Source organism: Balaenoptera physalus, assembly GCF_965194825.1.
Source record: "Balaenoptera physalus genome assembly, chromosome: 16".
Lineage (NCBI taxonomy): Eukaryota > Metazoa > Chordata > Mammalia > Artiodactyla > Balaenopteridae > Balaenoptera > Balaenoptera physalus.
In genome coordinates this window covers 87,127,893-87,154,068 of record NC_138898.1, presented here as the reverse complement: position 1 = coordinate 87,154,068, position 26,176 = coordinate 87,127,893, and the positions used below count along the sequence as shown (strand labels likewise).

The 26,176-nt window shown below is 43.3% G+C and overlaps 1 protein-coding gene across 17 annotated transcripts in view; it reads left to right on the top strand.

Annotated features, from left to right (window-relative positions):
- Positions 1–26,176, top strand: part of TRRAP (transformation/transcription domain associated protein) — a 119,177-nt gene that overhangs the window by 10,134 nt on the left and 82,867 nt on the right. For all 17 annotated transcript variants that reach the window (XR_014254775.1, XM_082429825.1, XM_082429827.1 and 14 more), the window contains 16 exons: positions 595–651; positions 1,999–2,124; positions 3,403–3,480; positions 3,682–3,770; positions 4,596–4,692; positions 6,890–7,028; positions 9,574–9,652; positions 11,190–11,424; positions 12,055–12,421; positions 12,512–12,609; positions 13,094–13,288; positions 14,115–14,306; positions 16,934–17,099; positions 18,708–18,964; positions 20,997–21,197; positions 23,784–23,935. Coding sequence is in view for 16 of the 17 variants with exons in the window: in XM_082429825.1 (XP_082285951.1) it covers positions 595–651; positions 1,999–2,124; positions 3,403–3,480; positions 3,682–3,770; positions 4,596–4,692; positions 6,890–7,028; positions 9,574–9,652; positions 11,190–11,424; positions 12,055–12,421; positions 12,512–12,609; positions 13,094–13,288; positions 14,115–14,306; positions 16,934–17,099; positions 18,708–18,964; positions 20,997–21,197; positions 23,784–23,935 (2,528 nt within the window). In the remaining variant the exon portion in view is untranslated. The remainder of the gene's footprint in view (positions 1–594; positions 652–1,998; positions 2,125–3,402; positions 3,481–3,681; positions 3,771–4,595; positions 4,693–6,889; positions 7,029–9,573; positions 9,653–11,189; positions 11,425–12,054; positions 12,422–12,511; positions 12,610–13,093; positions 13,289–14,114; positions 14,307–16,933; positions 17,100–18,707; positions 18,965–20,996; positions 21,198–23,783; positions 23,936–26,176) is intronic.

Sequence of the window (26,176 nt, the reverse complement as noted above, 5' to 3'; positions counted from 1 at the left end):
ATATGTAAGCGTTTTCCCAATGATAGAAAATGTTTTGTAAAGTTAACTTTTAATGGATATATAATATTCTTTCATATTCTTGGATATTTAGGGTATTTCAAAATTTTTATTTGATGACTAAAACCAAATATCTGTTTACAATTCAAATGATTTTGTAGACTGGGTTTATGGAAGTAGAGTTACCAGATCAAAGGTGTTAATGTTTTAATGCTTCTGATACATATTGTTACATTGGTTTCCAGAAAGGCTTCAGCAGTTTAAGCTTCCCTTAGTAGTATAGTATAGTATGGGGTGGAGGGAGTCTCCTTATTTGCACTCCCTCCAGCATGGTGTGCTATTACTTTTTGAAAGGCTAAAAGTGGCATTTATTATCATTTTCATTCCGTTGCTCTTCCTGAATTAGAAAGCTTGTTTTCTGTTTATCAGTCTTTTTGTGTGTGTGTGTTCACATTCATTGCCTATTTTTATCTTGAGTCTGACATTTTCCTTGCCTGTTTTGTGAATTCTTACATATGGAAACTGTTGATGTTTTTCTTATTTATTGTAAGCATTTTCTGTTTATAAATATCTTCCTAATACTGTATTTTTTTTTAGATTCATCATTTTTTAGATTTTGTGAAACAGATTTACAAGGAGCTTCCAAAAGTAGTGGTATGCTGTTTTTAATATTATTTGAATTTACTGTTTATATTTATTTATTACTTCCTCATTCCAAAGGGTTGAAGGAATAATCGGAGGGATGCTAATTTTACAATGGGGAATGTTTAGTGATGGTTAAAATCTAGGTTGATAAATTAGCCCTTAGAAAAAAAGAGTTCTTTTGGTTTCATTGTTTAGATTAAATACTGTATTTTTGACGTGAAAGCAATATATTCTTATTGTAGAAATGTTGCAAAAAATGAGAATCACCCATAAGTATTCTTTCACTTGTAAGCAACCATTGACATTGACATTTTGTTTTGAGTTTGACTTTGTGCTTTGTAGAGATGGTTGCCCTCACATTCTTGAAGCTTTTTTGGGGAGTGGTGCATACTTTCAGCATTTTTCTATATCTTGAAAATTTTTTCCTGTATTGAAAGAACTGTTTCCAAGCAGTGCCACCCATATAAAAGTGTGTGGAGTGGAAGAGGAAAGGCTCATCCCTGCCCTGCTCTCACTTACTGGAAGGAATCCCTGTTACAGGAGGGAACGTCCTTCCAGACTCTTCTGTGGCAGTCATAATTTTTAGTGACCGATAATTTTCTGTCATATGCATGTACCTTGACCATCTCCCTTTTGCTGGTTTCCCCCATTTTCAATTCATTACTGTCACAAATAATGCTTTGGTAAAAATCATTGTGCGTAAATGTGTTTATGTTTCAGAGTTTCTATTTTCAAATTTTTTTTAAGCTTAAATTTTTAAAATTAACACATGGTAAAATTGACTTTTTGGTTTTTTAAGGATTTTAACCTGCTAATAGTGTATAAAACTTAAGTTGCGTTCTGAGTTATCAAGTTATCGTTGTGTCAACTACCATTTTGATCAAAGAAGAGCTACTTTTCATACGAAGCTGTCTTTTTTAACATGAAGCCCAAATTTCATTGAGAACTAGGGATGCCAGTGAGGTCCTGGCCTTTTAAAATGTTTTCTGTACTTTGTTTCTGTTCCATACTTGACCTCTCTTTAGGAGACTATTTGGAAAGTTAATTCAGTAGGGATCAGCTCCTAGTTTCTTATCACTGGAGAGATGGGTTACATCTTCCCCACCTCACTGAGGTGGTAGTATAACATGACATATATTTCATCTTTTATCAGCCAGGAAAAAATAGTAGAAAATACTGCAGGCAAGTTTGTTTTCTGCTGTTGGAGGTGGCGGGTGTGTCTGTCATGTTATCTCCATAGTCCTGGAAAAAGAGAACACCAAGTACTGTGGGGTTGGTTCAGTACAAAAGGGTAGGATATTCGATTTCTTCACCACACGTCAGGTGTAAATGACTTCTGTTTTTTTTTTTCTGTAGAACCGCTACTTTGAGAACCCTCAGGTGATCCCCGAGAACACAGTCCCTCCCCCAGAAATGGTCGGAATGATCACAACGATTGCTGTGAAAGTCAATCCTGAGCGTGAGGACAGTGAGACGAGAACAGTAAGCGTTTCAGTTGTTTTGCTTTTTGCTTTGCTTTTATCCGCATCTCCTGCCCTCAGTAGAGGAGAAATGAGGTATTGACTTCTTAGACCACTTAAGTTTTTTGTTTTTTTCTTAAACACATGGAGGGATTTAGAATCAGCAAACAAACGTGCGTCCGCGAGAGCGTCGCTGATTGTGCTCTGCAGGTATGCGTGTGCTCTGCAGGTATGCGTGTGAGCTGTTGCTCACCAGAGGTACAAAGATAGCATCGTGGTGAAATCCAGAACCAGAAAGAGCAGCTGACCCGGCAAGGGGGCCTCTGTTCTTTCCTTAGCTTCAACATTAGAGAAGTCCCTTTAAACTGCATATAAATTTGTAGTTCAGTGCCTGACGGTGTGGGCTCTGGGGACAGAAGTTCTGGGATGATGCTGCAGCTCTACCACTTGCACTTTTTGACTGTAGGAAAGTTCATGAACCGTTGTTCTGACCTTATTTTCCCTCTCATCTGAAAAATCAGTCTCGTGGAGTTTTGTGAAGGGAACGCTGGTACTGTCTGCAGCTAATGCATTAGATTTGTAGTATTTGCCACGTAGGGAACATGTACTGAGCATTTACTATGACTGTATTTTTATGATTGAATCAAGGCTATCATCTGTATTTGTTTTACTGAAATGGTTTTGCAGAATGTTTCACTTTGAGTTAGGATAAACAGGAAGCTACATTTTGAATGAAGCTTTCATTCCTTTGTTCTTCCTGAATTAGAAACTTGTTTTCTGTTTATCAGTCTTGTGTTTCTTTTTTTGCTTGTCTGTTCCTATCCATTTGTCACCCATTTGTATTTTGAGTCTGACATTTTCCTTACCTGTTTGAGTTTTTATATATTAAGACTATTTTTTCTTACATTTATTGCAAGCATTTTTCCTGTTTATAAATATGTATGAATAAAACTAGGTAAACTTGTACTTCTTGCTGTTCTTTCAAGTAAGCAAGATAATAGGTTAAAAAATTTTTTTAAATTTCTCCGGTGATTTGAATCTCTAAGTTTTGACAAATTTTCCTGAGGTTTTTACTACAGGTGATGACATTGTAAAATATGAAAACCTTTATATTAAATAACAGTTCTATGTACTTTGTTTTCAAAATAGTTTGTTTCTTTCACCACAGATAATTACGAAGATGTGTCAGTATTTTCCCTTCCCTTTATTTCAGTGGGGTGATGTGCAATAGTGGCACACTGATTAGGGCTATTTTAAGTGCCACGGTGATAACTTCAGTCCTCCTGTTCCTCTCTTGCAGCATTCCATCATTCCAAGAGGATCTCTTTCTTTGAAAGTGTTGGCAGAATTGCCCATCATTGTTGTTTTAATGTATCAGGTATGCATATTGCTTAGTAGCTTCTTGGGTTGTGGGCTTCCTATTTTACAAGAAAGTTTACACCTAATTTTCTGTGGCAAATAGATGTGTATGATACACATGTGCTAACTAATGAATCTCATCACACTTTCTTTGATATGCCAGATTATTTTGCTATAAGCAGAGTGTAAAAGCATGACAATCTGATATGTTTGCTTTTAGCTCTACAAACTGAATATCCACAATGTTGTTGCTGAATTTGTGCCCTTGATCATGAATACCATTGCAATTCAGGTATCTGCACAAGCCAGGTGAGATTTCTTTGGTCAGTGATGTAGCTGACTACCATAGTTCTTTAATCCAAGTAAAAATGTACTTGCTGTCGTCATTTGTAAGACAAGAAAATTTTGAGTGATAAAATTTTGGTTAAACTTATATGTATTTTTGGCTTTCTGAAGTTGTATTTCGATGATGGGTGACATGTCTTAGTCTTTGGTGTCTTGTAAATTTAGAACTATCATTAGGCATTACTGTCCTCAATTACAGCTTTGGGATATTCCAGGCTCTCTCACCTTCAAGCCTTTGTTCTTGCTGTTCCTCTCAGCACGAGGGCTAGAAAGCTCTTTACCCCCTTCGTTCTTCCTCACCCATCACCCTTAATCACTGACTTCTTCATCCTTGGAAGCCTCCCAGTGAAGCTTTTTCTCCAACCTCACAGCATTCCTCCTAAGATCTTTGTCACTTGCTCTCTTGACTTGCAGCCTATCTGGCTCTAAGTCACTTGAGAGCAAGAGCTGAGGGTCGATCAGCCCTAATGGCCTCTGTGGCCACAGCACGGGTCTTCCAGTGGTCAAATAGGTGCCCTCATGCTGTCTTCTGGGGAAGCAAGTCAGTCTCGCCTTGGCTGTGGGGATTCAGATTGTGGCTGCTGCCCAACGGCCTGGAGATCTGCCTGCTTTATGCCTTTAAGGCCTTTAAGTTAGTCGGAACTGCATAAAAGTGTAGGCGCGTTTACTGTTGCTGCTGTGTAGAAATCAACCTTTTGGGCTTAGTAATTACTATAGGCTTTTAATTAATAGTAACATCACCGAAAGAGTTGAGAGCTAATATTGTTAATTTTGTTCACTTCTCATTAGGCAACATAAGCTTTACAACAAGGAGTTGTATGCTGATTTCATTGCTGCTCAGATCAAAACATTGTCATTTTTAGCTTATATCATCAGAATTTACCAGGTAAGTTCATTGACTTTTGTTTTAAGTCAGGTTTACTAAGATATAATTTACATGCAGTAAAATTCACCTTTTGTAGGTGTACAGTTTGCTGATTGACAAACGTGTACGGTACAAATGCATACCTAACCACCAGTACGTCAAAATACAGAACATTTCCATCATCCAGAAAATTCCTTTTATACGTTTGTAGTCAATTTCCTCCTCCCACCTCCAGTCCCTGGCAAGCACTGGTTTGTTTTCTGTCTCCGTAGTTTTGCCTTTTCCAGAATGTCATAGAGATGAATCACTTGGTGGACAATATTTGTAACCTTTTGAGTCTGGCTTCTTTCACTTAGCAGTAATGCTGAGATTCATCCTTGTTATTTAATTGGTGACTTGTTACTTTTTATTCGTGGTTAGTTGTCTTAGTCTGCTCAGGCTGCCGTAACAAAATACCGTAGACTAGGTGTAAACAGCCAAAATTTATTTTCTCATAGTTCTGGAGCCTGGAAAATCCAAGATCAAGGTTCCAGCAGGGTTTGGTTTCCGGGGAGGCCTTTCTTCCTGGGTTGAAGGTGGCCACCTTCTTGCTGTGTCCTCCCATGGTGGTGAGGGGGAGAGAGAGATCTCCTTCTCGTCTTTTATAAGGCTACAGTCCTACTGGACGAGGGCCCCACCTGTATGATCTCATTCAACCTGAATTACCTCCTAAAGACTCTTATTTCCAGATACAGTCACAGTGGGGGTTAGGGCTTCAACATATGAAATTTGGGGGGTACACAGTTCAGGCCATAGTGTTGTATTCTGTTGTATGGGTGTAATCATGGTGTTTATCCATTCATCAGTTGATGAACATTTGGATCATTTCCAATTTTTTTAAAGCATTTTATCAAGATATAATTCATTTACCATAAAATTCACCCTTTTAAAGTGTACAGTTCAATGGTTTTTAGTTTATTCACAGATTTGTACAACCATAATCACTGTTCAATTTTAGAACAATTTTTTCACCCGAAAAAGAAATCTGTACCGATGAGCAGTGACTTCCGTTCTTCTCTGACCCACCAGCCCCTGGCAACCACTAAAGTATTTCCTGTCTTTATAGACTTGCCTGTTTCATTTTTGGCTTAATAAAGCCATATAAATATTTGCACACAGATTTTTGTGCAGATGTATGAGGTATATTGACTTCTGCTGTTATTGGAAGTTGTGTGTTATAGCGAATTATGTGGGAGAGGTTGGAACTTCAAAAAAATGGCATTATCAGGTAAAACTGAGAAAGAGGTTTTGGAGGCTTTTTTGTGGAACCTGTAGAGTAGTTTTATTTTTGTTTTTGTTCTTCCCACTTGGAGCTGTGGTCTCTTCTTACTTAAATCATAAGAACTTGAAGGAAAAAATTGATGCCTTATCTCTCATTAGTCTTACAGTTTTTTTTGAATAAAACTCTTGTATAGAGGTGGTTATTCTAAAGTATGGAATAAATTTAGTCCTGGTCTATTCTAGAGCAATGGAATGGTATTATAATTGATCATTGTTTTTAAAGATTTTATTTCAGGAAAGTAAAAATGAAAATGTGTATGTCAAATTGTTTTTATTCTAAACTACCTTTGAAAACATTTGTAGCCTTCTCCCCCCTCCCTTTTTAATGTATTTATCTCAATAATGATAACTTACACTAAGAAAATGGAACATCTGTTAAAAAAAAAAATCTGAATTAGATACCCCTTGATATTTTAGTCAGCTTGAGTTATTGTGAATAACTTCCTGAAACACCTCAAAAGGCATTTGTGACTGGAGCTCATTCTGAGCTGATTAAAGGTGTCTTTGGTGTCATTCACAACTTACATCAGTGGGACGACTCAGTAAATAGTTTTGTTTTTTAACTTCAATATTTATTTCTTCCTCCTTCCCTGTAACAGGGAAGCAATACATATTCACTGTTGAAAGTTGGGAAAATACAGAAAATACAAGAAGGCCTCCATGATCCCATGACGTAAAAGAAACTGCTCCATGTGGCTTCCCCTCCTTCCAGGGTGGCGCTGTGCACACAAACTGCTAAGACTTCTTGGATAGTACTTGTGTGTTAGGCCTGTTACTTTCTGAGGGTCCTTTGAGCCAAGCTTACTCTTACTGAATTTTTTTAAAGTTTATAAAACTTGGGTTTTTCTTAACAACCGCCTATCAGTATAACTGTGTTGTTTTCCTTTTTCTTTTACAGGAGTTGGTGACTAAGTACTCTCAGCAAATGGTGAAAGGAATGTTACAGCTACTTTCAAATTGTCCAGCAGAAACTGCGCACCTCAGAAAGGAGCTTCTGATCGCCGCGAAGCACATCCTCACTACCGAGCTGCGAAACCGTACGTCTGTCTTGCCTCTGGCCGCTCGCCTGTCTGTGAATGTGGGCCTGCTGCTGGCGGGCCATCGTGTGCTGAGCCTTCAGCCCGCTCCGCATTTTTGGCTCCATGTGTCCTTTCTTAATTGCTATTTTGGGTGTATTTTTTCACCTTTATCTGCCTCTCTACCATCCCCTCTCCCTGCCTGCCCATCCCTCCCTCCCTCTCTCTCCCTCCCTCTCTCTCCCTCCCTCTCTCTCTCTCCCTCTCTCTCTCTCCCTCTCTCTCTCTCTCTCTCTCTCTCTGTTTCTGTCTGCCCATCTTTTTTGCCTGCCACCAGGGTTCTCCCTTTGTCTTCTCAACAATTTCATAATTAATGTGATAATTTCCTTAGCACAGTTTACAGTCTGGGTATCTCTTAGTACTTCTCTGCCTTCTGACTGCCTGTCTTTCGACATTGCAAATAGCCATTTGCTTTCTGACTCACAGCCAGCAATCTTTAAAAGGTGAGAAGAAAACAGTGTTTTCTTTCTCCATGTTGTGAAAATGATGGAAGAGTCTTAAATGGGATGTTTTAAAATCTATTTACTGAAGTGACTGAGTTGTGTCTGGAGCACCACTGTCGGATTAACTTTCGGTATTCCTGCCATTGGAATAATAAGGACTTTGGAGGTGCGTTGGGGAGCCATGGAGCAGGAGGTTTCTCCTTGTTGAAGTGCTGACAGATTAAAAAGCCTTCTCATGGTTATCAGATAACCTCTGATCCGTCACACACAACTAGGCCCTCTTTTGAGACCATAAAACTTGGTTTCAGTCTTGTTAACGCTACAAAGATTGACAGATTTCCAAGATGCTACTCTCCAAGGTTAGATCGTGTTAGGCTGGTTGAGTTCAGTTTTTAGAGGCTGCTGTTGCTTTTTTTTTTTTTTTTTTAAACAAGATACTTTGTTTTGAAGCCCGTAGTGGTTCCCAGACTTAAACAGGTAACATCATGACATCTCAAGAAGTTTTCATTGAAAGAAACCTATAAAGAATCATGTTAGGGGCTTCCCTGGTGGCGCAGTGGTTGAGAATCTGCCTGCCAGTGCAGGGGACACGGGTTCGAGCCCTGGTCTGGGAAGATCCCACATGCCGCGGAGCAACTAGGCCCGTGAGCCACAATTACTGAGCCTGCGTGTCTGGAGCCTGTGCTCCGCAACAAGAGAGGCCGCGATAATGAGAGGCCCGCGCACCGCGATGAAGAGAGGCCCCCACTTGCCGCAACTAGAGAAAGCCCTCGCACAGAAACAAAAGACCCAACACAACCATAAATAAATAAATAAATAACCCCCCCCCAAAAAAAGTTAAAAAAAAAAAAGAATCATGTTAAATGTTAGCCATATTATAAAATACAAAACATGTATGCATATATTTAAAATTTACACATCCACTACCAAATGTTAGTGAAAACATTCCTTTGTTGGCATCCAAAATGATATCAGATGGTCACCCATTTGTGCTAATCCTGAGGAGCAGTAGTTTGGAAAAACCTGACTGTTTAACAGATTTACCTGTTTCCCTAGAAACTGATTCTGGGTCTTGGAGGTGATCTGGAAGCCAGTGCCGTGCAACTTAATTTCTTCTCTGCACGCATCACTCATCCCCGCAGCCGGCCCTCCGGCATGTGGGGTCTCAGCCCTCTGCATCTTTCCTCTGTGCCTCCTTCCTCCTGGCCACCTCGCCGTGGGCAGCGGGGCACGTCCCCTCCTCCAACCTCAGGGACTACTCGTGGCTTCTCTTGTTTTTCTTCCTGTGCTGCCTGGCTGTAGGAGGCGTCTCTCCAGTGTGCATGTGTCTTTTGTATCTTTGATCCTCAGTAGCTGTTTGCTGGCAAAGAATGTACTGTCTGCTCTACTATTTGCCACCCTGTGTGCACATCCTCAGAAACATCGGTTGTCCCTGAGTGGGGACCAGCTGTTCCACCCCGTGAGGGCCTCAGCCTGCAGAGGAGCAGGGGGAGGTTTGGTGGTGGCTCTCCCTGGGGGATTAGAGGGACAGAGTCTCTAGTCAGTCTTATCCCAAGAGTCAGGACCCCTAACTTGGGACCCATGACTGTGAGAACACTAGGATGTCCTAGACCTTTGTAATTCCTATAGAGAAGTGTCCTTATTTCTCCATAATGACTAACCTTACAGTCTTGAAGAAGGACGACTTCAGGGCAGTGGATAAAGGGGCCTTTAGGGAATACTGCCCCCTTGGATGGATTGTGCCAGCTTTTAAGGACAATGGACAGCACCTCCCACGAAGCATTGGGGGCGAGCTCCCCGCCAGGGATACGAGGCTCACGGTTTCTTAGTTTATTCTCTGACGCTGAATGTGATCCCGACCGCGTCTCTGTGACACGTGTCTGGTGTGGCCCAGCACAGCCAGCGTCTTAGACTAAAGTAGCTCGTGTGCCTTCCTGCTCCCCACGCTGCCCCACATCTGGATGGCTCGTTGGTACAGCCTGGCTCCTGTGAAAGTGCTGTTAAGTGACTTACCGCACACCTGGTTTGGTTGGTGATGTATGCAATGGACGTTTGTGTTCCAGAGTTCATTCCTTGCATGGACAAGCTGTTTGATGAATCCATACTAATTGGCTCAGGATATACTGCTCGAGAGACTCTCAGGTATGATGTTGAACCCGTGATGTCTTGTCTGTTCAGTGCCAGGGACCGTGGATCCTGACACTTCGTTAGCATTTCAACGAGCATGGACTGTTGGGCCTTTCCTCTCCCGTTGGATTTAGAATTGCGGGAAGTTTCGGAAACGCCTTAGGTTGCTTCTTGTGCCTTGGCTTAATCAGAGTAGTTGTCTTGATTTAAATTGTAGGTAGAACTATCTGACTAGTGTTAGTTTTTTGCTTTCTAAGTAGTAAAAATGCACCTTTTTATTAAAAAAAGAGATTTGATAACCTACTAAGAAGAAAGGAGAGAAAACTTTTTGGTTCTCCATAAGGAGATCAACTAACGTGGCTAATATTTTGAACTGTTTCCTCCTAGTCTTTATTTCTTACGCATTTTATAAAATAAATATAGCTGTGATCATGCTTATTATTTCTAAAGGAGAGAATTAACATTTAATCATCTTTTACCATGTAAAATGGATCAACATTAGTCATTTTTTGGTTCTGACAAAGGAGGTGTGATTGATCATATGAAAAATATGCAGAATATTCTGAATATGGTGTAGACTGTTCACTGTGTTTTCTATAGAAAACACTGTTATAAAATATCGAGTAAGACATTTTTTATAACTTGGGGTTGAACCCGCCTGAATGGATGTTAGATTGAAACCCTCCAGTGGTTTCTGTCGGTCGCCCTTAGACAAAACCCAGACTCTTGACCATGGCATGCGGCCCCCGCGGGGCTTGACTCCGCTCTCTCTGCCTGACCTGCTGCGGCCACGTGGGCCTCTGCGGCCCCTTGACTCCTCCAGGCAGTTCCCACTCAGGGCCTTGACCTGCCTGTTTCTTCCAGATGGAAATGTCCCTGGCTGAGGTCACAGAGCCGATGTCACCTCGGAGGGGCTTTCTCTGGCCCCCACCAGTTTTTCTCCTGGTGCCTTTTCACATCTCCTGCAACACTTAGCAACTTGCACAGTTGATTTCTTTACTAGTGTGTTCCCCCCCGCCCCCCTCCCCGGAAATAAGCTTCCTGAGGACCGGAGCTCTATTTACTGGGGTCACTGGTATCCCTGGTGCTGGGCCCCGTGTCTGGCACATGGCAGGTGTCCAGACGTTCAGTGAGTGAAAGTGCTGGGTGGCCTGAACACTGCTGTTGCGGCTCGATAAAATATATGGTATATAAGGTGTTATTTGACACAGGCTGTTTAGCTTTGAGCAACAGAACCCATCCAGTGCACGATCAAGCTGGTAGTTACTTCTGCTCAGGTTAACTAGATGTGCTGGTATAAACATGATATGCACAAAGTTAACCTTTTTAATTTAGAAAGTAAAGATTTAAGCAAAAAGACAAGGCTTGAGCCTTCTAATCATGTAGCTGGGAGGAAGTAACAAGGGGGAAACTGGGACCCTATAAAGCGTGCCCCAGATGAGCCATCCCACTGGGGGTGTCCCTGGGGCACAGGTAGTGGTGGAGATGGTGGCCCGCAGCCGAGGCGGGTGGGGCCTCTGAGATGCGAACTAGCAGAGGTCTCTGCCCGCAGGCCCCTCGCCTACAGCACGCTGGCCGACCTTGTGCACCACGTCCGTCAGCACCTGCCCCTCAGTGACCTCTCCCTCGCCGTCCAGCTCTTCGCCAAGAATATTGATGATGAGTCCCTGCCCAGCAGCATCCAGACCATGTCCTGCAAGCTCCTGCTCAACCTGGTGGACTGCATCCGCTCCAAGAGCGAGCAGGAGAGCGGCAATGGGCGGGACGTGCTGATGCGGATGCTGGAGGTACCTGTTCCCTCCGCGTCTTCACCGCACGGCGCTCCGCTCACATGAGCGCTTTGCTGGCAGTTCACGGGCCGCCCAGTTGCCAGCTTGGTCCTGGGTGTTTAGACCACCTGGGTTCAAATCCCCACTACCCCATCAACTAGCCAAGGATCCTTGGGCGAGATGCTTGACCCTCTGCTGGTCTGCCTGTGTTCTAACCAGGGACAGTCACAGTGTCTGCTTCCTAGGGTTGTTTGAGATGAGTAAGGCAGCGCGTGAGCTCTTAGCATAGTTCCTGGCGAGTAATCAGGAGAGTTGTTTTCTGGGACACCGCCTAGACAAGTGCTACCTTATCTGTGAACTTCTCTGGAGAGATACCCAGGGTGCCTGGGTCAGGGGTAGATAGTGTGGATCCCGGAGCAGTCCCCGGTCGCATCCAGGCCCTGCTCATCAGGCCAGTCACCCAGCTCTCCTGAGCTGCTTCTCCACGGGTGAAGTGGAGATGGTGACGCTTGCTGTAGTACCTGTGGGGGAAAAGCACCAACTTCAGCAGGTGGTTTCAGAGAGAGTTTTTTTCTGTCTTCTGGAAGGGTTGTTGGCCTATTGAAGAGGAATGATTTTTGTCTCCCCTCCACTTTCTCTTCCTGACAGGTTTTTGTTCTCAAATTCCACACCATTGCGAGGTACCAGCTCTCTGCCATTTTTAAGAAGTGCAAGCCTCAGTCGGAACTCGGAGCTGTGGAAGCAGCTCTGCCGGGCGTGCCTGCGGCCCCCGCAGCTCCCGGCCCTGCCCCTTCTCCAGCCCCCGTTCCCGCCCCAGCCCCGCCCCCGCCCCCGCCCCCCACCCCTGCCACCCCTGTGACGCCAGCCCCCGTGCCTCCCTTTGAGAAGCAAGGAGAAAAGGACAAGGAAGACAAGCAGACGTTCCAAGTCACGGATTGCCGGAGTTTGGTAAAAACCTTGGTCTGTGGCGTCAAGACAATCACGTGGGGCATAACGTCGTGCAAAGCGCTTGGTGGTAATTGTGCTCTTGAATCATTTCGACAAATGATGTTTTTCCTAGAGTGGGTTTTATTCACATTAACTTATTGTGCTATCTCTTTTCCAGAAACTCAGTTCATTCCCAACAAGCAGTTGCAGCCCAAAGAGACGCAGATTTACATAAAACTTGTGAAGTATGCAATGCAGGCTTTAGATATTTATCAGGTAAGGCAGTGAGTGCCCTCAAACCAGGCTCCTGAGTGTGGAAAACGCCTCTTAGAATTAGAGGTGCTAGTGATGGAAGGGGTCTCAGAAATCTGTTACTATTTGGATGGTCTAGAGTATTCATATACCCAGATTTGCTTTTGTTCTGTAGCATAGGGTTGCATTTATGGTGAGAATTCCTGTAGGTGTCAGTGTATTTTGAGGGGCAGATGGTGTAAAGGGAATGCAATAGAAACGATACTTAATTTTACTAAATTTCTTACTGTTTTGAACACCTAACGAAGGTTTTTGTTTTTTGAGGTTTTTTTTTTTGCAAATTTAAGGTGAGAATAGAGAATTTAAAAGATTTGGGAGGGGGGAGGTGGCAGAGATTTGTTATCTCAAATACTCTGTTTTAAGTATGCAGCTGATCTGATTGCGTACTGGAATATATTCAGAGATATTCAGTTTTAATTCCCGTGTGTTTTTTTTTTTCCTGTGCTAGGTCCAGATAGCAGGAAATGGACAGACATACATTCGAGTAGCAAACTGCCAAACTGTTAGAATGAAGGAAGAGAAGGAGGTATTGGAGCACTTTGCCGGCGTCTTCACGATGATGAACCCATTAACGTTTAAAGAAATCTTTCAGACTACAGTCCCTTATATGGTGGAAAGAATCTCAAAAAATTACGCTCTTCAGGTATGACACTCTTCTCTTATGTTCTTTCAACATGTGTCGAATACTTGGTATTCCTTTTATTTTCTAAGTGATATGCCTAAGGATAGTGCTTGTAGAGCAAAATTTAGAGAACTATTAGGCTGTAGTAAAAAAAAATTTTCAAAAGTTTAAGATGCTTTGGACCAGTTCCTTTCATAGTAGAAATTAAATACGTGTTAGATGTAGGCTCTTGGTGCTTGATGGTGACGATGAAATGACAGATTAAGTACTTAAGTGAGCTGCTCCGCTCAGCGCTCAGATCGGTTTTGTTCTTTTTCTTTTGGTGGATAATTCATTGCTTGAAGTGTCTGATACAGATTTGATTTGGTAATTTTGGCAAGTTCATTATTTTTTCTTGAATCCGCTTTGGGGAAGTAATGATTTTTTTTTTTTTTTTTTTTTAAACTGTGAAATAATGTGTGTTGTTTTAAGCCATTGCACTTTGGGGTAATTTGTTACAAAGTAATAGGTAACTGATACAATTGCCATATGGTAGTTTTCTTTTTTTTTTTTTTTTTTCCACAACTCACCCACAGACACTGTATTTATTTTTACAAGAGATAAATAGACTGACACCAAGCATGGTACATGGATGACCACAGCAAAAGCAACAATGATTGCAGTTACCAAAACATGAAACACACTCATACTATGTCATAATATTGACATTGAGTCCAGTAATCCTCCACTGTAACAGCTCCTTTACTTTGAAGTGAAAATTGATTTGTATATTTTTTGCCTCGGAGTCCTTGTGGGATTTTTTTTTGGAAGTAATGATTTTTGTCACATGTGTTTCTTGTTTTGATAGATTGTTGCCAATTCCTTTTTGGCAAATCCTACTACCTCTGCTCTGTTTGCTACAATTCTGGTGGAATATCTCCTGGACCGCCTGCCAGAAATGGGCTCCAATGTGGAGCTCTCCAACCTGTACCTCAAGCTGTTCAAGTTGGTCTTTGGCTCTGTCTCCCTCTTTGCAGCTGAAAACGAACAAATGCTGAAGGTAAACTCAGATCCAAGCTGTGCATTGTGTTTGGGTTTTTTTGTTGTTGCTTTTTAATTTTCTTCATTTTGAACAGAAACTGGAGTGGCTCTTTATATTTACAAATATTGTAATATTGAATTAATAAATGTTTACAACGAATCAGGGCCAAGTGTAGAAAACGTTTCATGTGTTTCTAAAGCAGAGCTTAATCTGTTTGTCTCCTGATCCAAAATGAACACTTCAGAGCCCTCGTGGTAGGCAGGGGTTGTCATTAGTCTTGGCACTCTGATTTTCTTTTTTAAACTCATTTCTTGTGTGGACCACACAAGTAGTGTAGGAGCACACCGTGCTTTTTTTTTTTTTTTTTTTTTTAATTGAGTGACGCAAAAGAATATAGGAGGAAAAAACATCTTACCTCTCAGATCCAATGGGAAATGGTTGGCTGTGTAACAGTTCTCATCACATACCCATCTTCCATAGCACATCTTCTCTGTGTTCATATTTTCTGTGGCAGCACATAAACATCCCACTTCAGAACTATTTGTTCATTTTTCCCCTCTGAATCTAGCCAATTTGTGTTCCTTTATTAAGACCATCTGGGAGGGATGTGTCTTGTAACACACTTTTATAGATGACTAATCCTATACGTATAATTTTATCTCATCAGTTATTTGATTTCTAGCAAATGGCAGAAACCAGTGCATGGTTACATCATCCACTAAAGGCAGCAGATGGAACAAAAACCTTATCAAAATTCTCTTCCAGTTAATTTCTGTAGAAGGTTGAATATTATCATCAGTTCTGTCTGAAGAGAGATGTTTTCCCATAGGGGAAAAGATCCATTTTTTTCTGAAGTAAATATATAGGTGGTGATATAAAGCACCAGTAATTTGTGCTTTTATGTGACAGTTTTCTCCACTTTTTCAGTTATATAGTAATCCGTTGTCAACAACCTTGATGTTACTTTTGTGTTAGTATAAAAAGAAAATATTCAAATTTTTAGAAAGATATAAAATAGTTAATAGGAGTCTTTGTCCGCATAATTTGGTATCTTCAAATTATTCCCTTTTTGCCAGTATCTGGGACAACTATGTAGAACAACAACCAACAAAAAAGAGAATAAAACCTAATAGATTAGACAAGTCTAATGATGGGGTTTTGGAATATTGTTCAAGAAAGATGTTCAAAGAATAATTTCATAGAACGTTTTGTCATGAGACTAATATGTAAGATTTATCCATAAAAGAAATATATCTTGCCATATACAGTAACAGACTTGTAATTGTATCACTGACTATACAGGTAGTTTACAGTTCACAGTTCACTTTAAATACACCTGCAAAAAAATTCACATCAAACTTAACCTGTCACATGTCAAAACTAGGATTTGAGGGCTTCCCTGGTGGCGCAGTGGTTGAGAATCTGCCTGCCAATGCAGGGGTCACGGGTTCGAGCCCTGGTCTGGGAAGATCCCACGTGCCGTGGAGCAACTGGGCCCGTGAGCCACAATTACTGAGCCTGCGCGTCTGGAGCCTGTGCTCCGCAACAAGAGAGGCCGCGATAGTGAGAGGCCCACGCACCGCGATGAAGAGTGGCCCCCACTCGCCGCAACTAGAGAAAGCCCTTGCACAGAAACAAAGACCCAACAAAGCCAAAAATAAATAAATAAATAATTTTAAAAAAAACAACAAAAAACTAGGATTTGAAGTACAAGATAAAAAACTAATCTGTCTTAAAATGTTGATTAAACTTACTATAAGCTAATAAAATGCTCATGAACACATTTTTCAATTAAGTCTTCTAAAACATTACCATCTCAAATGTCTTTTGAGGTTCTTCCAAACTTTGCATGTATGGTATTTGGTAGTGAAGTTTCAGTTCCTTTAGGTTGCATTTTGCATTCTGATAGTTAAGGAGCAGGCTTCTTTCATCTTGTTTGATTTTTTTTTTAAGTTTATTTTATTTTATAAATTTATTTATTTATTTATTTTTGGCTGCATTGGGTCTTCATTGCCACGTGCGGGCTTTCTCTAGTTGCGGTGAGCGGGGGCTAGTCTTCGCTGTGGTGCGCGGGCTTCTCATTGCGGTGGCTTCTCTTGTTGCAGAGCACGGGTTCTAGGTGCACGGGCTTCAGCAGTTGTGGCACACGGGCTCAGGAGTTGTGGCTTGTGGGCTCTAGAGCGCAGGCTCAGTAGTTGTGGCTCATGGACTTAGTTGCTCCGTAGCATGTGGGATCTTCCTGGAGCAGGGATTGAACCCATGTCCCCTGCATTGGCAGGCGGATTCTTAACCACTGTGCCACCAGGGAAGTCCCTCATCTTGTTTGATTATTTGGTCTCATGAAGGACTGTTCACAAGAACAGCAGAGCTCACAGGCCCTCCAGTTCCTGTTGCAAAGTGTCTGCTCCGCATCATGTACCTACATAGTGAGATAGGAACCTAGTAAATGCCTCTTTCACAGCCAAACTGGTGGAAGCGTACATATGTTTTAAGATAAATTAATCTGAGTCAAATAAAAGTTGGAAAATTTTTGTTTTGTTTTTCCTTTTGGAATAAATTCATCAAAATTACCTTCCATTCCTATCTTTTTGCAGTGCACCCTCCTCATTTAGAGCCTGTTAACCTGCCTTTTCTCCATCCTGCAGCCTCACCTGCACAAGATTGTGAACAGCTCAATGGAGCTCGCCCAGACTGCCAAAGAACCCTATAACTATTTCCTGCTGCTTCGAGCCTTGTTCCGCTCCATCGGGGGAGGTAGCCATGATCTCCTGTATCAGGAATTTTTGCCTCTCCTTCCAAACCTACTGCAAGGTCAGCGCGGTGACGTTGGTTGCCTTTTAGTCTTGTGTGCGTGCATGGGTCTTGCTTCCCTTGGTTGCTGGGGTTCCTGCTCTGCACCTGGTGAAGGTCATGGTGAGGCGATGTGTGTACATGTCCCCTGCAGTGTGTATATGTGGGTGTCCATCCCTGTGTCCTGCTCTCTTTAAAGGCAGTGGATCTTTGGAGGGATGGGTTCTTCTCCCTGCTCAGTTGAATGGGAGTTGGAAGGTCTTAGTTACCCCGGTTAGGACTTTGTTACATTTTTGTAGCATTTGGTAAGCAGTTCTAGAAAGTGGTTTAGTAAGATCAGGGATCCCTAGATTGAAAGAGAATCAGAACAAGAAGGGAAAAAAACAAGTTATAAAGCTGATATAAGCTTTATATAAAATACATAAAAATATGTTTCTATTTTTATCTAGTTGCTAACTTGCCTAGACAGAATTCTTTTATTCCTGTGTGTTAGGAATGCTTTCAAGGTATACATAACTAAAGGGGATATTGGGTCCAGTGAATGTTTACAGGTATGAACTGACTAGAAACACTATCCTAGGAATTTTTTTTTTTCTGATAAGGGTGAGCGCTTGGCAAGGGATTGAATCTTCGCAACTGGGAAATCCTTGAAAGTTGAGTGTAACATGGCCCTACGTCCCCCAGGCCAGATGCTTAAGGAGGCCCATCGTCAGGCTCTGTCGTCCGTATTTGACCCCGTCCCCTGTCTTCCCCGACCTGCGCCCTCTGCTCTGATGGGTCTGATTTTCCCTCCTGCGCTCTTCCCAACCTTCCTTCTCCCCACCTGCTTTTGTTCAAGTGCATCCCCTCCTTGGGAACTTCGCCGTGCCCTCTCCTCATCCACCTTCTTCTGTGGATTCTGGATCTGGTGTGGCTGCTGTGTGATGCCTTCCCTGATAGCTCCTCTTTCTTCAGCCTCAGCTGCCTGGGATGTGCCTTGTTTGCGGCCACTGTTACTTGCTTTTCTCTTTCCACTTGTCTCTAAGGTTCTGTGGGCAGGTCCTCTTCTGACATGTCTTAGGAGGGGGCTCAGTAAATACTTGGTTACCCTCGTGAAAAGTGGGGGGGGGTTGTGTTTATAAGCAGGAAGCTCCTCCCATTTATAAAAACTGAAAGTGGATTTTTTTTTTTTAAAAATGTTTATTTTAGAGCATAGACATCAACTGTGGTTTACTGGAAATCTGAAAAAACACGTAAGGTTATGAACATCAAGCTTGATATGGACACGTCATATTGGAGTCTGTTTCTTTAGATTAGGCTTATTCATAGCATGACATGATTTTTAAAAGTTTGATGTATAATATTTATTAGTCCTTAATATTAAATTAGTTTAATCAACATTAAATAATATTAATTGTAACTGAAACTATGTGCAGCCTGCTGTTGTCACCATAAATAAGGTAGACGGAAGAGGTCACAGGGTGCAGTTACAGAATAGATTTAGCTAATACAGAAATTATAAGGCGTAAAAAGTCTTCCTATTGTCAGGTTGACGTTTATGTGAAAAGGCGGGTCACTTACTCTGTACAGTTAACTTGGGCGTGTGTCTGGGAAGTAACCGCCCCCGATGGCCTCACACCCTGTGCGCAGGGCTAAACATGCTGCAGAGCGGCCTGCACAAGCAGCACATGAAGGACCTCTTTGTGGAGCTGTGTCTCACGGTGCCCGTGCGGCTGAGCTCGCTCCTGCCCTATCTGCCCATGCTGATGGACCCCTTGGTGTCGGCTCTCAACGGCTCGCAGACGTTGGTCAGCCAAGGCCTGAGGACTCTGGAGTTGTGTGTGGACAACCTGCAGCCCGACTTCCTCTACGACCACATCCAGCCCGTGCGCGCAGAGCTCATGCAGGTCAGTCTGCGTTTCCGTGCCGCCAGCAGAGGGCGCCGGGCCTCACGTATCTGGTTCTCAGTGAGGATTTTAGGCTGGCAGTCTCAGAAGTGGCTGGCCACTGTCGAGCTCCCGTGCGGAGCGGTGGGCTCCCTGCTCCCTGGTGGGCTACTGGTGTAGCCTTCAACTTGCTGTGTGGGTCTTCTGGCTTACGAAACGATGTAAAGAAATACTGCAGGTGTGGAGTGAATATTGGTTTTGCAGGATTGCTCCCCGTTCATAGGGCTTGCACAGTGTCATGTTCTCGTGAAGTTGATGACTTGGGAGGGCAGGTGTTAAATGGCGGCTCTTTCTTCCAGGGAGATCCTCTCTTTCTCCAGGAGAGGTGTCGAGTTACACAGCAGAGATGCAGACTTGTAAAGGAAGTAGAGCTGTCTGGCCACCCCCAAAGGAAACAGAGCAGATAAGAAAGGAGGCGGTTTTGAAACCAGTTTATATTTTGTGGTCATTAGAGCTCAGTGTCAAATATCAGGTTATTCCTTCATGTTTTGCTGATGGTAGTGATTTGTAATGTGGTTGGTCATTGTTCGAGATTCAGGCTGCCTGTTGCTTACTCACCTGCCCCTTTGGTGTAGAGTATTTGGCCCCAGGTAGGGGGTCCGAATGCCAGCTTTCTGTGATGGGCGGTAACTCAAGTACAGGAGCCTCTGGACGGTAGGTTGGAGGTGCAACCAGGACTCGCCTGCCATTCCTGAAATGTAGACCTTGGGCTCCATCTAGGCAGGAGAGTGTGGCCTAGAGTTTGGGTTGGAGCCTCCAAGTCCAAGTCCAGTCATTTGGAGGCTTGACTGACTCTCGAGCCTGAGCGGAGAACAGGACCGTTGGTTCTGGAAGGCAGACCGTGGGCCCGACCCAAGCCTGGGTGAGCTCCCTGTGGGAAGAGGAGGCAAGGATGGGTTCTTGGGCCTCTTGCCCTTCTGTGAGGCAGACAGCCCCAGGGAGAGTTGGGTCAGGGCTGCTGCTTGCTTTTGGAGGCACAGTTACCCTACCTGCTGGACAACTGGCAGAGTACCGTCAGCCCGCTAAGAACCGGTGCAAGTGCCGGGAGATGGGACCCTCCCGTTCCCAGTGCCACCCCTCCTGGGGCGGTAAGCAGAAGACCCCTCTCCTGAGGGTGCCTGAGCTTTGGGTGGGCCAGGTGGGGGGCAAGGAGTCAGACTACATCTCTCGACAGTCATGAAGGGAAGCCTCTTTGGACCTACAGGAACGTAAGAGAAATTGGAATTTTGCTTTTAAGAAGAGTTCCAAGATTTTATGTTGACTGTCGTTGGCCACTAATACCTGGCATTGTTACAGAAGGTGGTCTAAGAAAATAGGTTTAAATAGTGAGCCATGGTGATTTTGAGGACTTAGGATAATTTAGGTGAAAAAGTGTGGGAAAACTGACAGTGTTTTGGAGCAATTGAGTGCGTCTCTGTTCCTTATCCTAATTGTGAGTACAAGGTACACAGTGACTCATTTTTCCCGTAATGCAGGTCCCTTTATGATCACTGTTTTCCCTCTTCACTGTGCTTTCTAATATCAGATTTGAAATGTACAAGGCAGTTTATGTATCATGTTTGTAAGTTATAAAGTCTAATAATAGAAGTAAAAACCTGAGAAGGCACCATCTAACCCAAGGTCAAGAACTGTGCCAGCAAATTGTGTTTTCCTCTCTGCTCCCCCATCCCATTTTGATATCTGCCCAAACAATGTGTTGTTTAGTTTTCTTGCCTTTGAGCTCTGCAGTGTTTATGACATGCTACCATTTGTACTGCAGGAGCATGGAAGAACATTTATATTTATATGTGCATTTTCTGTAAAGGCATACGACTTGTCTGGAAGGACACACCAGACTAACATCGTTGGCTTCCAGAAGGGAACTGTGTGTTTGGGGGCCAGAGGTCGGAGGAGGAGTTTTTGCCGTGTAGTCTTTCATAACCTTTGAGTTGGGATTGGGGGACCATGGGACTGCATCGCCTCGGAGGGTTAATGAAAGCGCACTGACTTTCAGGCTTTGTGGCGCACCTTACGCAACCCTGCAGACAGCATTTCGCACGTGGCCTATCGTGTCCTTGGTAAATTTGGTGGCAGTAACAGGAAGATGTTGAAGGAGTCCCAGAAGCTGCACTACGTCGTGACTGAAGTTCAAGGCCCCAGTATCACAGTGGAGTTTTCCGACTGTAAAGCATCTCTTCAGCTCCCGATGGAGAAGGTAAATTTTGGAGTCTCTGGGAGTTTCTTAAAGATACTGTAAGTTTCATTTTAAGACATTTAATTTCTATTTGAAAACATGGAAATAGAACACATACTTTTGGGGTGGGAATTTCTAACTCAAAGAAGATGAAGATTTATTGGGGCCCAGCTTGGTCGGTTGGAGCTTCCATCACTCCAGGAGGCCAGTGGGTGGTGTTGCCCCTGAGGACTTTGGACCCTGGGCAGGGCCATCCTTCCTGATGGACCGGGAAGTGTCGCCCAGCCCACCCCACCCTTGCACTTAGTCTGTTTTGATGTCCAATAGGTTTTACGTTGTGTCATTTAGAACCCAGGTTAGTCCCGTTCCTGTCTCATTTCCGTCACTCCTGAGTACCTGATTCTCTCCCAGTCTCTATCCAGACATGGCTCCTTATCGCACCACGGACAGCTCTTTGGTTTCTCTCTGTGTGCCCTTTAGAACGCCTCTGCCCTTGTATAAAAATCAGCAGACTGTCCCCAGCGTGTTGTAGAGCACTCAGCTGCTTCTGCTTGATCCTTACTGAGCACCGCCCCTTCACCTTACTGACCCCTCCTGGTCCTTTGTCACACAGCTAAGGTTGTATTTATTACAATCTACGTTGTCACGTTCGACTTTCCCCTTTTTATTATATGACCAGCCTTCCCGCCTGCGTTACAGCTGTTGTTACCATGTCTTTTCAGAACACTTATCTAGCCGTTAATATAATGCGCATTTTTGGAAAGGGTTTTATAGAAGCCTTTCACGTGTATCTGAGTGACTCAGCCATTTCAGTGAGCCAGACGCTGGCTGGGATTCTTGAACTCCTTGCAGGCCTGGTCTTAACAGTGTCCTGTGGCCTGGAACCAGTCAAAGCCCTCCTTTTGCTCAGGCTCATTCTATTCCGTCCTGATGCATTGTACGGTAGAACTCAGCTTGTTTACCTTTCTGTAATAAGGAGTTTACACAGTAGTGATTTCTGTAATTTTTTTTTTTAAGCCAGACTTTACTGAACATTTGTGAGGAAGGGTACCCATCATGGGTAATGTCACTCTGGAGTCGTTTCCTGTCGTCGTCTCTCAGTCCACCTTTCCCCCCAACTTTCTCAAGCACACAAATTGTGTCCACCCCTCTCCCAGCCCCGCCCCATAGAATGGTGTTGCCCTTTCCAGTCTTAGCTTCTCATCAAAACCTTTATCTAAATACTTGCCAAATAAACACTAGTTTCCCTGTAAGAAAATACAACTAAAATTCTGTCTTTACCTTGAAAATTACCACAGTGAACATACTGTGAATCTAGCCCGTTGCCACGTTTTAGGTCGTTTCCTTAAGTTAGGATTGTATTTGCTTTAGCCCCGTCAGTGGCAGGGTTGGTATTAGAATGAAAACTAAGACATCTGACTTTTACTTGACCTCTGCATAGATTAAGCAGAGCAAGAAAATCCCTTTAGAAGTAGTTCTTCCCCAAAGCATCTAAAGCATGGAAGAAACCAGGTTTTGAAGACAAGCTTCCATGGTCCTCCTGGACCCTCCCAGGGACTCCGTGGTGTTCTCGGAGCCCTTTTCCCAGCAGGTAGCATCCTGAGGGCCGTGGCACACCCTGCAGGGCTGAAGGAACCAGCAGGGAAGGGGATGACCAGCAGGGCGAGTGCCAGTGGATTTACGTGACAACAGTTCTGCTTTTGGCACACTTTACAATCCCTCTTTTGGCAGGGAAGGGACAGGTAATTGGCTCGTAGGTTATGTTGATTCTTAAAAATAACACTTCTCAGACTATCCTTGCATGATTTATTACATAACCCTGAGCAGGTCAGAGGCAGCAGGAGAAAGGGCACTTCTGTGGTGCCCCAGAAGAGCTCGGACACGCAAGCTGGGGGTGATGCAGTGAGGGGCCCTTGTCACCCTCTGTGCTGTGTTGCCTGGCTGCGTCTGGAGGGTGGGGCCCCTGTCCCCTGTCAGCTCTGGTTCCTCACACAGGGCCGGGATAAATCTTTAATCTTTAACACAGATTAAGGCTTTGATTTCTAGGTCTATAAGTATCTTTAACATTAATATCTTAGCTGTTAAAGACTCCAAGTGTTTTTTTGTGTGTGACTGTTCCTTCCCTGCCTTCCTGGTCAACCTAATGAGAAGGATAAAATGTGTATGGAGCTATGTAGGTTTTCTGAAAAAATGAAGTAAACCCTCTTTTAAAGAGAGAATTTAGTAAAAGCTTAGGAAAGTCATCTTTTAGTTTTGAACCGAGACGACTCAGATTGTAGTTTAATCCAGCAAATCTACCACAAGAGGCCTTCTGAGCTCACTTAATTTTTGGAATCTCCCATTGGCTACTTCAGCATGAAATTAGTGAACTCCACATCCCATTTCAGTTTGAACCATGGCAGCTCTTTATGTCATAATACGTCTGTCGCCTTCTCTGGAGGTTTCATTTGGAGAATACCTGCTAGCCTGTCTGCAGGTCCCCTGTGCTCTCTTCAGGAGCAAGCGTGCATTCAGGTTCTTCTGGGCGGTGCACGTGCTTTCCGTGCAAGCTTCTCAGAGTTACGTCATTTCAGCAGAGACTACAGTTTTTGCGTCTCTTTGCTGTAGGCCATCGAAACGGCTCTGGACTGCCTGAAGAGCGCCAACACGGAGCCCTGCTACCGGAGGCAGGCGTGGGAAGTGATCAGGTGCTTCCTGGTGGCGATGATGAGTCTGGAGGACAATAAACACGCACTCTACCAGCTCCTGGCACACCCTAAGTATGCTGACGGTCCAATTCTCTGTGCTGGGACATAACTTGTTTCAGAAAATTAGGGATGGAGGGGACCTCCCAGATCTCTTAGTGCTTTAAGTATGTTCCTTCAGTTCAGGAAAATGACGTGTTGTTTGCCCAGCAATGCTTCTCTTGCCTTTTAGAGAAAATGGGAAGAACCTTGGGCGCTTGTGAGTTAGAACTTCTCTCAGTCGTAATCCTCCTTTAGCATTGCCTCCTCCACTAGGTCGCAAGCTTCAGGAATCAAGGGTCAGTCCTCTCTCCCTTCGGCTCACCGTTACATTTGCAGCGCCAGCGCATGATAAGTGTTCAGGGGATCTTTTGCTTTTCCAGTCCAGAGTGATCCTTTTGTGTGACATTTTTATTTCGCTCATATCACTTAAGGCTGTGACCTTTTTATAATGATCTTTTGTGGTAATGTATGTCTGTCATCTTTCTGTGTTATAAGTTTCAGGGAAGAGGTTTTTCATTTGTATTTTTACGTCTCTCACAGCGTCAAAGATAATGCCAGATATATAGTAGGTGCTCAGTTGTTAAAAGGGCATTGGAGAGAGAGCAGTGAGAAATAGCCAAGTGCACAAGGAAATAAGGCAGCATGAATAAGAGCCCACAGAATCAGCAGAAAGGGATCTGCTCAGACTGCAGATATGAGGATCTCCACAGCTAGGTTATAACTATGCTTCTGCTCTGTTTACAATAAATGAAAGACAAACGTGAAAACACTCCAAGAAATTACAAACCTTATAAAAATTGCCCAAGCAGATTAAAGAAAAAAAAGCAGAAAGAGAATCTTTAGATAAGAGATAAGTCAAAAGAAATTATCCAGAATGTGTGCAGAGAGAGAAAAAGATAAAAAATTTAAAAAAGAGTTAAGAGACATGTAGAATAGTGTGAAGTGGCATAGTTGCTTGAAGTCCCACAGGAACGAAGAGCAAAGAAAAGGGCAATATGTGGTCAGATGTAATTGGGGTACAGCTAAGGCTATATTTTGAGGGAAACTTGTAGCCTTAAGAATCATAATAGACTGGAAACAGTCCAGATGTCTGTCATCCGTGGTGCGTGGATACAACGAAATCTCAGCAGTAACAAGGAATGAACTACTGACTCGTGTTCCAAGATGAACAGATCATTTCCAACACCAGGCTAAGGGAAAGAAGCCAAACCCAGGGCTGCATATTGTATGGTTCCTTTTTTTTTTTTTTATAATTTTGAAAAAAAATTTTTTATTTTTTGGCTGCGTTGGGTCTTCGTTGCTGCGTGCGGGCTTTTCTCTCTAGTTGTGGTGAGCAGGGGCTACTCTTCATTGCGGTGTGCGGGCTTCTCATTGAAGTGGCTTCTCTTGTTGCGGAGCACCGGCGCTAGGCACGCAGGCTTCAGTAGTTGCAGCACGCGGGCTCAGTAGTTGAGGCTCGCGGGCTCTAGAGCACAGGCTCAGTAGTTGTGGCACATGGGCTTAGTTTCTCTGTGGCATGTGGGATATTCCTCACCCAGGGATTGAACCCGTGTCCCCTGCATTGGCAGGTGGATTCTTAACCACTGCGCCACCAGGGAAGTCCCAGCATAATGCTTTTGAAACTCTTCCATGATGCAAAATTTGTCTGTAGTTTGCTCCTTTTCATTGCCGAATCATATTCTCTTGTATGGATATAAAATGGTGATTTTCTACCTCCATGTGCTCTTTTTTTTACAAAGGAAGATCTTTTTCTGTCTCCTTTCATATTTGTTTATAGTAGTATGGACTCATGGATTCTTAATTTATTTAAAGGGTGACAGTCCATTAATTTGGTGACCAGATTGTCTAGATAGAGTCGCTGAGAGCCCCTCTTGGCTGGCTCCTGTATTCCTGTGTCGTGTCCCCATCAGTTTCTGGGCATCCTTTGTAGCTCAGCAGGATGTTTCTGGCTCACCTCGTGCCCTCTCTCCCCGAGCCCTGGAGTCACCATTCCCTATCAAAGGAATGAGGGCTCCTGAAGAAATGGACACAGACCAAGGTCTCTCTGCTAGGTGTGCTCATTGTTTCTAAGCCTTTCAGCCGAATTTTTTTTTTTTTTTTTTTTAATACTCTTGAGTCTTTGGAAGTTGCTTTTCTTTTTATTTCCAATTGAAATTGATGTACAATATCATATAAGTTACAGTTGTACAATACAGTGATTAACATTTTAAAAATATATTTATTTATTTATTTTATTTTTGGCTGCGTCGGGTCTTAGTTGCCGCATGCGGGATC